The sequence below is a fragment of the Cyprinodon variegatus genome, unplaced genomic scaffold (genome assembly GCF_000732505.1).
Source record: "Cyprinodon variegatus isolate N-32 unplaced genomic scaffold, C_variegatus-1.0 Scaffold1030, whole genome shotgun sequence".
NCBI classification, from domain to species: domain Eukaryota; kingdom Metazoa; phylum Chordata; class Actinopteri; order Cyprinodontiformes; family Cyprinodontidae; genus Cyprinodon; species Cyprinodon variegatus.
The window spans coordinates 73,395-87,310 of record NW_015151483.1 but is presented as its reverse complement, the minus strand read 5'-3'; the positions used below and the strand labels follow the sequence as shown (position 1 = coordinate 87,310).

General features: G+C 38.7%; 1 protein-coding gene across 1 annotated transcript in view; it reads right to left on the bottom strand.

Annotated features, from left to right (window-relative positions):
- The window catches only part of LOC107100936 (tetratricopeptide repeat protein 28-like), a 199,990-nt gene extending 186,349 nt beyond the window's left edge, over nt 1–13,641 (bottom strand). Inside the window, exon 1 of the mRNA XM_015399630.1 lies at nt 12,798–13,641. Within this exon, the coding sequence (XP_015255116.1) occupies nt 12,798–12,824 (27 nt within the window). The 5' untranslated portion in view covers nt 12,825–13,641. The remainder of the gene's footprint in view (nt 1–12,797) is intronic.
- Between the last annotated feature and the right edge of the window lie 275 nt (nt 13,642–13,916).

The following is a 13,916-nucleotide window of genomic DNA, read 5'->3' as shown; positions in this document are numbered from 1 at the left end:
TTGAAGAAATGATAACAGCCACATTTATTTGTAATAGTTCCTAAGTCTAAATATGAGATCAAGAACTTGTTTTTTGGAAGCTTAGAAAAAAAAATCAGAATTATAAAAATTATTTTCTTTTTCGAAACTCAATCAGACCTGAAAAAAAAAACTGAAAACCAAGATCAGATTACACAGGACGCCTGTTTATCATATCTTATAATATATGATTTGTTACATTATTGTACCTTATGGTAAAGCATTTTTAAGGGGTTATTTCAGTGTTACATTAATCTTCTGGATAAAGTAGTCAGATAGTTGGCAGGTTGGGATTCTTTATTCAAGTTGTACCATATTTTTCTAAAATAAACATGACTGTTGGCACATTAACACATTGACAATAACGATACTCGAAACGCTCGGTTCAATTATTAAGATATCTAAAGCCAATCATGTCAGGTTGCCTTAGCAAAAATCAAACTTATTCCAACTGTGTGTTATTTTTATTTAAATGTAAAACATCAATGAACTCAACCCACTATCTAAATGCCCACTTTAAAAGATTAAACAGCCAAATAAATGACACAAGGAAGCTAGATTTCATTTTTAATACCTGCTTGCTCAGCCACTAAATACAAAAGAGCTTTTCTTTCTCCAGCAAAAAACATTGGTCTGCCATTTGCACACAGCCAACCGTCGTCCCATGAGTGTTTCCCTGTGCTGCCATCACAGCAGCCAGCACCTGCTCCGCCTAGGGCCCGGCTCTGTTAGCTTTGAGCAGAAACACAATCCATGGATGGAGTATTGGGGGAACTGGGTGGCAGAAGCTGAGGAAACAGATCTGATGGTGCTAAGTGTCAACAGCTTATCTTGAACCAGCACTAGTTACGCTGCAGAGGACTAGAGGAGATGATATGAATTTCAAGCTGATCACCGTTGAGCTTTGTTTGCTCCACAATGCTATAAATATTACACCATCCCAGTTGTTTGGGAGAAAATGAAACCAAATACTTCAAGCTAGCATGTTGTTGTGGAAGTTCAGCTGTGCTGCTTAAAGGATCGGATGAAGGCATGTATGTTTAGGATGAGACAGCTGCTAAGAGGCTGATAGACACACACAGTTATGTCCATGGAGTGAACCAGGCGTGGAGAATTTCACATGTCCACATGCCAGCCTGCATAGCTGTGTTACAATGATGTCTCCGGGGTACTGTTGGAAAACCTGTATAGCTTTGCAGCTACAAACCAGAAACATTCTGTCTATATAAAATACAACATGTCCAAGTTTCAGCTCATTGAATTAAAGCAGGAGGATCTGAACTGAACCAGAACTCTATCCTTACTTGATGGCACAAATTGATTGTATTATTAGGGGAAAAAAGCCTGGCTTTGTTATTCCTGGCAAAAACACTACTATAATAATCAGTCTTCAGCAACTCTAGAAGATACCAAAGTTCAAACAAAGACACAGATAAGACTAAAATCTACTCCCTATTTTAAAAAGGGAGGATCATTTCCCAGCTAAAGCTTTACAGCAGCAGTGCTAAGCCAAAGAGAAATGTTTCCCTCTAAGAGTAATTATAGATCCTCTTTTCTTTATACTTGTCTTAAGAGCTTAAATAAAATGTTCTTTTTTTTACAGAAATAACATTCATAAAAAGAAAACATGATCTTACAGACATGGTCTATCATGCACATAACTTTTACTTACTTATTACATACTTTATGTATGCAAAACGAAATTTTGTTCAGCACAGCTCTCAAGACATTTGCATTTCTAAAGTGCAGAAATGATAAAATGTAAAAATGGTAATCAAATGTAAACATGAGACTTGTTTATTATTTACAGTTTCCAACATTCAGCGGTTTGTTTTGTTGTTTTTTAACCCCATTTTATACAACATTCAGCAGCCTAATGGCACTGAGGGCAGCAGGGAGAATAGTCCATGGTGGGGGTGTGAGGGGGTCATTTATAATGTTAAGGGCTCGGGACATGCAGCGCAGGGATGAAATGTCTCTTAACTGCTTAACTGCTTCGGATGACGTAAAACATGTTACCGCATGAGGAAGCAACTTAAAGTTAACCTAAGGTCCACTAATGATCCCTAACAACAGTTTAGTTAGGTTAAGTTTAACACCTTTCAAAACACTATTCTCTGTTGAGCTGCTTTAGGCTTTGAAAGGCTTATTTTTATAAAAGCATCAATATACTGCTCTATGGCTTCAACATTAAAGATGATGAAAGAACATAATTTTAAGCAATTGCTCCTACTTTTTTCTGAGAGCAGCATGAGCGTGGCTAGTTGAAGGCAAAGGCATGGTGTCATATTTTCTGTTCTGGTTTATAACCCCTTTCCGTATATTCAAACAGAGCATTAAGACTTCCTAGAGTCAAGTGGAGAGCTCTCTACTTTCTCTAATGTGCCCTTTGACCCCGCTAAGAGGAATAAAGATGGAGATAAGAGCAGTGGAGGAGGGGAGGAGGCTGGGTGATGGACTGAGGAGGAAGCATTTCACGATCACCGTTTCCATCAATTATGTTCTACCTGACAGTGAGGGAGATCTGACTCACAGGCTGAGACAGCATTATGACAAAAAAAGGACTGATTTAAACAGATCAGAGGATTCGGCTGTAAAGCACAATGAGCGGAAAGATGCGATACAGCCGGGATTGTTGATCTGAACCAAGGAGCCACGGTGGTACTGATCTTTATTATCCTACAGCACAAATATTGGTTAAACAAATAAAATCTATGAGGCATGCGATCATTTGTGAATGAGTAATGTGGGGGTGGACCACAGAGGTTTAATATGGAGTGCTCATTATTGAATCCATTTCAATGTGCTTGTCAGTCAGAATCCATCTTTCTAACTTATTAAGTATGATGAAATTATGAAATCCCATCTGAAAAAAGAAAAGAAAAAGAAATCCACTGTGGATAAAGACACCCTCCTGCGTGACACAGCTCAGCAACTATGAACATATGGATGCCATAAATATCACAGAATAGAAATACACTCAGACTTACAAGTTTATAGCTGTACAAGGGGATGTTTCTCATTCCTTACCGCTGCATTTTACAGCAAGCAGTAGTTTTCTACCTCATCATTTCCAGTGTGGTAAAGCCAGTGAGGCGAAGTAATGCCTGCTGGGCCAGATTCACACTAAAATGGTTGAAATAATGTTTTCTAACTTCCAGGGACACCTGGAGAGACTCTCTTTATGTTTTTATTTTGAGGCTTATTAAAAACCAACACTTTAATTAATAAAAACTAGACAAACAACAGTAAGACCCACCCCTCAAGTTCCATCCCTGCAAACAGAATCATATTACATAGAAATAATATTAGATCTTAAATATCTTATTTGCACTACTTCATCCTCTAATCTAAACCAATTTTGTGTACATGATGCAATGCATCACATGTATCACAGTCTGTGTCTTTAATGCAGAACGTGTTTATACCCTAAACACTAAAAGCTCTTACTGTTAAAGACTTAAAGAAAACTGTCTGAGTCATTCTGCTGCATGGACACTTGGAAACCGTCTGGGATAAAAGCTTGCATTATCTTCTTTTTGAATGGCCTGTTGAGAATAAGCAGACCTTCTGAGTCTGTACATTATTTCTCTGAACTCTTACAAGCCTGAAAAAAAACTTAGACAGGCTAGACAAAATGAAAAACTGCATGTAGCTGCAATAAATCAATGTGTTTAGTAATAGCTGCTAGGAAGCTAATAGTTGCTGGATGCGGCGGACTGATGTTGTTCACACAAAGAGGGGATGAAAACATCTTAATAAAGCAAAACACAGTGAAACTTGGAGCACAGCACTCTTTGGTGGGAGCTTCTGCAGCATGCAGTGACATCCTGTGTTTGATAATCATGATGAAAACTTTTCAACAGCACTTTTGTAGAACATGGTTACAACAGTAAACAAGCAAAATCCCAAAGGAAAAAATGCCTTAATATGCATCAGAATCTTTATCACACACTATGCTATTGGTGGACCACTGAGCCTATAGCGTCCCAACTCCAAGCATACCAAACATTTCAGTTCAAAAACTACAGAACTTACAGAATTGTCTATTTAATGCAGCATCGACTCAATATCAGCATCATTTCATCTCATGTTACTCCATGCTGTCAGGGGAGAGATTCATTCAGACACTTCCTACTTGACCTACTTTCTGATTACTGTGGCTAATAAACATCTCACATCTTTGAAGGATGCTAATAAAGGGATGAAGTTTCCCCCTAGATGCTAAGAATTAGCAATACAGACTATTGATTATTACTACATTTTATTAATTTTTTGTAGTATTTAATACAACAATGCTTAAAGCGATAATGGAAAGTATTTGAAATCCATTGTTGTTTTTGCAGAATAATAATTTAATGTTCATCTCTGTTCCTAGAGCTATAAAAATAAGATAAAACAAAAACCTAAGAACCATTACTGAACTACTGAATAGACAGGGCACCAATTAAAATGGGGTTGGAATTAAACAAAACTATAATTTGATTACTAGTGTCATGAAATACATCTAGGTCCTTGGATTAAATAATTATATCAGGTTTAACCATGTCACACTGTCGTGTGAAAAAAGTATTCAACTATAAAGTTCTGTTAAATAAACAGATCGATGTATTTACTCAGTCGGCACTTTATTTACTTTGCTGAGTAAATTAAGAACAAGATATTCAAAATGTCATGCATGCACGATGTTCTTCCCTGTTCAAACAAATAATAGACACTTTGGTTAAACAGTAACATGTTATGAATAAACCTTGAGAAAGAATCTGGCTTGTTATGGGAAGAAGTATTTCTTGTCCCAAACACTCCTCACTCAGACATGTTGTGGCCTTGCAGGTAAAACAGACTGAGTAAAAACATTTTCAGTAAGTAAATAGCATAAATCAATATATGACATAAATATGAATAGAAATCTACATTTTCCAACACTTTATCAAAGTTCCAGCCATGACAAAACAAAAATTCATAAAAACCATAATTGTTCATCCATATTAGATGGTCAGCTGATCCTTTCATATGAAAAAATAATAACAAATAATCAAGCAATGTCATGTCTTCCTGTACTCTGTCTTTATAGTAGAAAACTGAACAACAATCTTGTGCCTTAAAAGGGATGCATATAGTTTTATTCTATGACCGGGCTTCTTAAATGTAAGCAAGCAGAAGACAAGACTTTGAAATGTTTTATTCTTGGTAAATAATCGTAAATAATCTCTGGAAAATAAATACCAACCACCCTCTTTCCCATCTGAGAATCGATCATCATGGAAAGGAGCGGTCAGTCCCAGCACCAGCTATCTATAGACCCACTCCTGGAAAATTGATCCTTCAAAGAAGGGCTGTTGAATCCCATCTCTGACAAAAGAATGGATGGAATTAGTGGGATTTGGGAGCATCAGTATAAAGCAGAGGAGTATTAGCGGTGCTCTTCACGTCTCCAACCAGGCTGGATCAGAGTCGGTCTTTAGAGCACACAAGAGATGAGCGTCTGTCACAAAACGCTCAGATTGCTTTGGCTGGCGAGACAGCTGCAGGGCCTGAGCTGATTCAACGCCTGGGCCAGAGGGAAACAGTCCAGTGTGTAGTTACACAGGAATGTAGGAACTGCGGTTTTGGCAGCTGTACTCTGATAAATGTTGTGAAACAAGGAGAAGTATGCATGTTTTTCAGACCATATGCTGAAGAGATGGGGCTACATTGCTGCTGGCAGTCCTTATTTCAAACATCTTTTATCCATCCTCTGTTGCAAACACTGCTTCTTTTTGGTAAACGGAAGACTGAGTACATAATACAGAGGCTTAACCAGAGAATAGTGCTTAAACCTTGAAGACAACTGTTCCGCCTCGTGGAACATGGAAATGTGTTCCGATTTATGGGTTCCATCAAGAGAAGTTTGCTTTATTCAATGCAAAAGCACCTTTAGGCTAGCACCTCTCAAAGCTCAGGAGAAGCCATGCACACCTCTGGAACAATGACCCCAATAAACTCCGGCCTTGGTCAATTTGCTGAAAGAAAAGGACTGAAAGGGAAAGGAAAGGTGTAGCAAATCAAAAATGAGAGCTTTCAGGTCTGGTGGAAAACATTACAAAGAGAGTGTTCTGCACATAAATCAATTTCTGTATTATCTTCTTTCCACAAAACCTATTTCAACCTGCACGGTGCCAGAACCAGGAATAAGGATAAATGAGCACAGAATGGCCTAGTCACTATTGTCTCTGCTGTTGTATTTTGACAATGGGCTCCCAGGAGTGCCTTGGTGGGCATATGCCTGCAGCTTGTGAATCTTCCAGGGAAGCCTTGTCCTCTATCTCTGCCCAGCTTTCCCACAGGAAACAAATGGTGTCAGATTAACAGTACAGCTCATAAATTTGTGCTGAATTGCTGAGTTAATATTTCCCATACTACCTAACCTCACCTCACCACCCTGTTTACCTGACCCAAGCAGCTAAACCCCCCCAACCCTACCTTTTCACGCCCTAAGAGAACGGCCCTGGGGAACAGCTCCACATCTACATTCCGTTCCATTTGGCACGCTGGGCCGTAAATATTGTGCAGCATCGGAAACAGCAGGTGCTATCACTCCCTATCATTAATTATCCCGGCTGCATCCCTCTAGGGTCTCTCACTCCTGAAATCCAAATCTCTATCACCTGCACCATCTTATTCCCTGAGCCTCAACCACTTTTCTATTTTCTCTTCCTAGAAGTTCAACCATCACAAATTCTATCAGCCTCAGCAGCTTTACAGCGATCCCATTTCTCTTCTGTAATATCCAGCTAACTTCTTATTTCCTTCAATCCTACAATCTAACCCCCATTAATTTGTTACCTGACACATCTCAGTCTTTGGCTGGCACTCTTTGATTCCGATAAGTTTGCTCCCCACTTTCACACCCTCTTTACAAGCAGTGCTGCCTGCTTCTTCAGGCAATACCCTTCACAGTCAGTAAGCTCTCTGTTCCAGTTTTGAATTCATGCAAAACCTGTAGTGCTGCTGCTAACAATAAGACATTACAGGGACTAATGCAGCACCGGAGGTAGCGATAACCCCCACCATTGATAGATTTTAAGAAAAAAATCAATCAATTAAAGAAAAGAAGCTGCATTAAAAAGAAATCCCTGAGGTAATACGTCAATGGAAACTCAGAGATGTAGCTAATAATGCAGAGCATTCACTAAAAAGTCTGGGCAGGGAAACCTTAGCAGACCATCCTGTCCCTCTCAGGTCAGAAGATGTTAAGTCAACTGTCAGCAGCACACACAAGCATCTGGTGTTACAGCAAAAATAAACAGAAAATTCCCTCTGAGTGGAAGACATGAGCAGAGGTCACATCATGAGCCCCAAATGGTGGAGAGTCTCTTTGTAATGTGACACCGATCCATACATTAACAGCTTTTGAGCAATTTGCTTCTTCATAGCACGGGGTAAGGATTTGAAAACCTTGTTAACCTCATTCCTAACACTTTGAACAGCAGAGAAAAGACAGCGTGCAATGTTTTCCACAGACAGATTCACATGAAACAGTGATTAAAATACCCAAACTAAGTGCCTTTAGATGACGTGTGTCCTGAATAGAGCTATATAAATAAACTGAGGTGAATTGAATTACTCCACAGCTCAAGTATGCTTCGGTTAGAAAAGCCGTTTACAATTAATATTCATATGTCCTAATAACATATACAATGCTTTGCAAAAGTGTGAAATAATTCTCCATTTAGTCCTGCTGCAGTATGAAGAACAACCATAACCAGAAGCAGCTCAGAGACTCAAATTTTGCATCATGGTCTCATTTGGGGGAAACATCAACCCTGAACTCACCCAAAAAACATGGCGGTGGTTCTCAAACCCATTTGTTTAGAACCGCGTTTGACAGTTTAACTGTTAACTGAAGTATCATTAGTTTAAGTTTGTGGTTCAACTCTTATTTGCTTTACTACCAGCTATTAGCATGTTTTTTTTATCTTTACTTGCTTTTATTTTTCTTCTATTTTATTGTTTAATTCATGTAAAGTACTTTTTATCATCTTTGCACTTAATCGTGCTTTATACTGTAAATAAACTTGGTAGCATCATGCTGTACGGATGTATTTATTATAGCCAGAGTGATAGTAGAATGGCAGTAAGGTAAAAACTAGTGTTACACCCATACCATTTTTTTGGTCCCGATACTGGTATCGGTGCCCTATTTGTCGGTACTCGCTGATACCGATAGCACCATTTTAGCGCAGTATCGGGGCCATGTCCGGTACTGGTATCGGTGCAATGCTAGTAAAATCTAAATTCTCACAGTCGGGTATCAAGCAAGCCTCTGATTCGAATAGATCTATAGCTTCCTAGCATGTCATCAGGTTTTTCCTGTTAATGACCTGTTATTTTATATCTAAAATTTGTCCCTATATCTGTAAATGTGTTATTAATTCCCCTCTTTTTTGCAGAAAAAGTCCAAACTAAAAATGTATTTATTAATTAATTCAAATTATGATAAAATCTCAAACATGCACCACTGGTCCTGAAGCACTAACTTTGGAGAACATTGGTTTGGATTAAAGTTCAGGATTAGATAATAACTTTTGGAATGGAGTGGGTCAATTCACAGGCGGATTTTTGTTTCATTTAAACAGTTTTTATGGTGACTGGTGTCCAATATTCTTAGAGAGAAAATTGATAAACATTTCAGTCTTTAGATGTGTAAAGCTTGAAGACATACAGTACAGTAATGAAAGATGATCCATAAAGAGCTAGTAGATACAAATACATGGCAACCTTATAGATTTTAATAGACAAAAAACTTTAAACACCATCTTTCGCTGTCCTTACGAACAATATTCATGTTTTACTATTTGGGGGTTGATCAAATATTTCAATGTTATATAGTAACATTTCTAGTTTTAATGTGTCGACATGAATAAATGCATGGGGTATGAACAATTTAGCAAGGTCCTGCGTAACACAAACTGATCAATTAAAGGGAACCATCTGCATGCATTTCAATATAACTCATAAGCAGGAACACTGAGCATCATTTTAATGCAGCTTTTCTCTATGGCAGTAGCACAAAGCTAATCTTTCACACTTTTACCCCAAGAAACTGCCTTTCTTGGTAATCTCAGCTGCTTAGAGTTTTGGGATAAGTCGGTAAATCATACACTTTCATTCTTGTTCTTCTTCCAGAACAGACAAAGTTTCTGCCAGCAGCATTAGGAGAATTGCTCTCGTCTGCTCGACGTTCGACATATGGAATTTTGACTCATTTGTGTAATCCATTATGAGGAGGTGGACTGGACACTCAGGCTGAATCAATATGATTCTCCCACACCTCCTATTGATTCACAACGCTCTACAAGTGTAGCGTGGAGACAGATTAAAAGGCTAATAAAAAAGAAGTAATAAAAGGAAAAATCTAAGATCTTTTGTGTGCATTTTTTTTACCTGAAGCAGAGTACTTAAAAAAAAAAGCTTGTGTCTTCAGAATGTGGAGCACAATGTGTGTTTTTGTTTTCATTTCAGTGCCCTGGATGCTATTAGGAAGTAAGAATGCTCTTGTGTATTATTCAAATATAAGAACTAGAGACAATGTCAGACATACAAAAACAGGCATACAAACACTACGAGCATGGAAAAGGACTGCCCTTTGCATATGAGCAAACAGACCACTTAATAGTGCAAAGAATTTTAAGGTTTGCAAAGGTTCACTTTCCAAACTGAAATGATTTTATCCCAAGATTCCCATTGTTTAGCGACTCTTTAGTGATAATGCAGGAAAAGTGTTTCTCAAGTCAGTTTTCCCCGCATGTATAATGCAAAAAGTAGCATAGTGCTGCCCCTACCCCACCCGTTGTTGAAAACGCCTAGAGAAAGTATTTACTTCACGTTTAGCTCCTAAGAAAGACAAACTGGGCTGGATTGGCATTTCTGGTCATTAAGAATATGTTCTGATATGTGATACAACAGTAGGACCACCAATTCAAAGCTATCGCTAAGCTAGTTGAGACAACAGCAGACTTGATCAAAGCAGAACTAATGAACCAGCTAATATCAAACGCTGCTACGTCAAAATAAACTCGCGGAAATATGCTACGTATAGTTTTTTTTTGCCAAACCAAGTAGGCAATTAAGAGCTTAGAAGGAACTGTTAGATAACTTCACTATCAGGGTCCTAAGGATCTAATTATGATTAATGATCTAAGTCATTTTTTTTAAACCTAAAACCTTTTTTGGTCTCCATTGCTGGCATTAGATCAGACTTCTTCCTGGTCTGTGTTGGATTCTAACAGGAATGCCATCAGTCCTGTTCAAAACATTTTTCCACAATTTAGCAAGTAAAATGGAATCTAGTGCAAAACAGAGAATCTTGTAGGATTCGCCAGCTGGGGCGAAATGTAGTAGTCTGTGAGGTATTTTCTCCACTGCCAACTCCTGTATCTGCCGTTGCCTGGTTACGTGGGGCAGGCTCGGGTCAGCAATGACAAAGAGGCGGAAAAAACACTAAAGTCCTCCAAAAAAATAAGACAAATTTAAACTTAGCGTAAAGTTTAGTGCAGAACAGTATAATAGAGATTTTTTTAGGAATCAGTAGAGCATCTTTATTGCAAGTTTTGTCAGCAAACAATTGAGTGGACGTGGAAAAATGCATGTAATGATCACTTAAAGTCGGAGTCACATCAGAAACAGGCAGAAGAAGCTAGCTACTGCGAGCCAGACGCCTGCAAACTATTCTGTGTTTAACTACATCTGCAGAAGCAAGGCCTGAGTTTATTTTGCACATTTACTGTTTTTATGCTTTAAAAAAAGTTAAATATGTCTTAAATACCTTTAGCTGTTAGAAGAAGTAAGAATAAGCATGGATCTCATTAAATAGGCAAGTGTGGACAAAGCGTTAGTTTGTAGGTTTTATGCTTCTTTATGAGGCATTCCATGTTCAACTCTACAGGACTTTTATGAAAGGATGTATTTATTCAAATTTTTTTTATTTTTAAAGTGAAGCATAGTCATTAATTCAGAATGTTATGGCTATTCCTTTGTTATCTATTTTTTTTTTTTGCCATTTAATATTTCTGTACTTTTCAGTTTAATGAAAATGTGTTACTGAGGAAACGCAATAGAAAAAGCAGAATTCAGAAAAAAATCAAAAAGGAACTTTTTTTTCCGTAAATAAATCAAAATCATTATTTGAAACATCATTTGGATTCTTATCAGGCAGAGATAAGTACTCTTGTTATTTTGGTTTGGCATTAAATCTGTCTGATCATCTTAATCTGTTTACATGTAACCAAAAAAGAGCCATTTTCACAGCACTGTCCCTGCTCATGCCTAGACAGCGGCACCAACATACTGTAGGCATTCTAATGAGTTTAGCTAATAAAGTTGATCAGAATTCCTCCATGAATGAAAAACTGTTACTTCTAAGATATTTTCAAGTTGAGTACACTGCAGCGAGGCTTAAAAAACCACCTCCTGTAGCGAGGAAAGGCATTTAGCCCTCAAAGGGGGGTCTCATGGATGACTCTGGCAGATCACAGCTGGAGAAATTATTAAGACATGCACACAGTTTTATCTTCCCTGTTGATAATGTGGCAGTGAAAAGCTTGGTTTGTAGTAACCGAATACATCTCATCATTTAGAATCAGATTATCTGTTTATAACACTTGCAGTCTAACAGATGCATTTGGATCCATTTGGAAAACAGCAGCATACTGTGGTTTCAGTGGCTGCTCTGTTTCTTCAATAACTTACTAGTGGTCTGTTTTTGCAGTGACATATTTTGAAAAAAAGACACACATTGTAACTGTTGAGCAGTAAAAAAATAAAAAAGGAAACTGGGTCAGAAGAAAAGAAGCCTACCCGTGTTTATACTGGGTGCTAAACACAGAGTTTTGTAACAAGAGAAGTTACAATAATACATAAACTGGCTGATAAATGAACAAAAGGAGTTACTCATGCATGGATTTTTTTTCTCTCTCTCCTGTGACCAGTTTGGTGCTTCCTCCCTTCTAATCTTAGGACTAGTTCTTGTAGGGGCAGGCGCCCCCTAGTGGTAGAAAGGCAGAACAAGGACATTTTTTTCTGCTACCAGTTTTTTTTTTATAGACCCCAGATGATTTTCAGATATTTTCCATGCCGTAATACCCCAAGGCTTTAAAAAAGGAACCCAGAAACAGAAGACAGCAAAGACAAGAGCGACTTGAAAAGAGAAGAAAAAGGCAAACCATGGATAATGTGCATCTGAGGCACTCCTTAAGCTGTCTAGGAATAAATAAAAATCTCATTTTCAAACTTTGAGACATAAGAACCGGTGAGATTACTTAGCTAATTTGCTTTCATTCCTGGAGTTATTCTTATTTTGGACACTGGTTTGAACAGAGTAGGCTGTGTGCCAACAGTGCCACAAGCTTCCTCCCAAACGCATTAATCACTGATGGCTTGATTAGCACAGATTAGACTGGCTCTGTGGAGCTACACAGAATGGCAGCACAGACAGAAAAAAAATAGATTAATGACAGAGAGTAAAGTGTGAACACATTCTTTAAATAGGATCATGCGTTTTAAAGCCATATATGCGCATTTAATGCTAGATATTAAATAGATAAGGAGACAACAAATTGCTCATGTGGTCACAATCAGTGCATTTGACCGTGATTAGTTCAAAAACAGAAACTTCTCCCTGCTCTAAACTGTTTTCCATACAGTTAGGAGGAGTTTAGAGCAGCACAGCTCTGATTTCTGTGTCTTACCAACTTGTGATCAACCTGAGGAAAATGATCAGGAGCAGAAACATCACTCACCTTCTTCCGGGGCTGCCATTTCATCATATTTGTGAACCAAAATGGAACAGCATTAATATATATTAGGCTGTGTGAGGACGGGATGAGGATTCAAAGAAATCCAGAGCGCAAGTCATGCTGCCGCTCCACTTCCCTCGATTTTGCAGCAGATTTTCTCCAAGAAGTGGTGCATGATGGTGCGCGATAGAGTCTCAGGTTTGCAGCAGTTTTCTCTCTTTTTATGAGGCTGGGCGACAGTATAGTGAACGCAGATCTCACCGCGGGTTTAATCCAGTTGAGGAAATGTAAATCACACACTGCTTATATTTAGGTGAAAGGTTCCTAAGCGTAAATCCAAAGTGGAGCGGTGCGTTAAACCCGCTCCCCTCCTTTGGTTCGGCGCCCCGGGGACCGATCCACACGGTCTGTTAGGAGCGATTTTTCTTTCAACTTTTAAATAAAAGGCTGTCGCTTCCAACTAGGATCCACAGTCTGTCCAGCGTCGCTCAGAGTGGCTTTCCTCTCCAGCCCAGAGGAAACGAGAAGGTGGAACGCGTGCGTAAAATGCAGAAATATTCATCACAGTGACTGAATTCCGTTTCCCTGGCTGGAGATGCACACTGTTGGAAGTAGAAGTGGAGGAAGAGTTTACACAGAGTCTGGAGGAGACGAGCAGTCAGATTACATTCCCGGGAAGGAGGTTGTACAGCTTCACACATGGAAAAAAAAAATCCTTGGAATTTCTGTGAGGTTGTAGTGGAAGGAAAACCCTGATTCCTGCAACAGTAACAAATTAGGACTACAGCTATTTAGTGACTTCCTCCCCCTGCGCTCCTACAAGCCTTACAGTTTACAGACTTTGAGCAGGAGAGCTGAGCTGAGGAGGTGGGAGGTAGCAGGGTCATAGCGCCGACGGCAGCCCGAGTTGCCAAAAAGTGCGCTTTGCATTTACGCAATGTGCTGATGGAGGCGTCCAGGCTGGAGGGAGACTGATGATCAGATTAACATGGTGTCACAGAACAGCTTCAGGTTTAAATTTGGTTTAATTAAGTAAAAGTTAGTTCAGTCTGCTTCTGGATCACATAACAAAATGAATTTAAAGAGGTTTCCATGCGGGATAAGTTTGTAATATTCTATTTC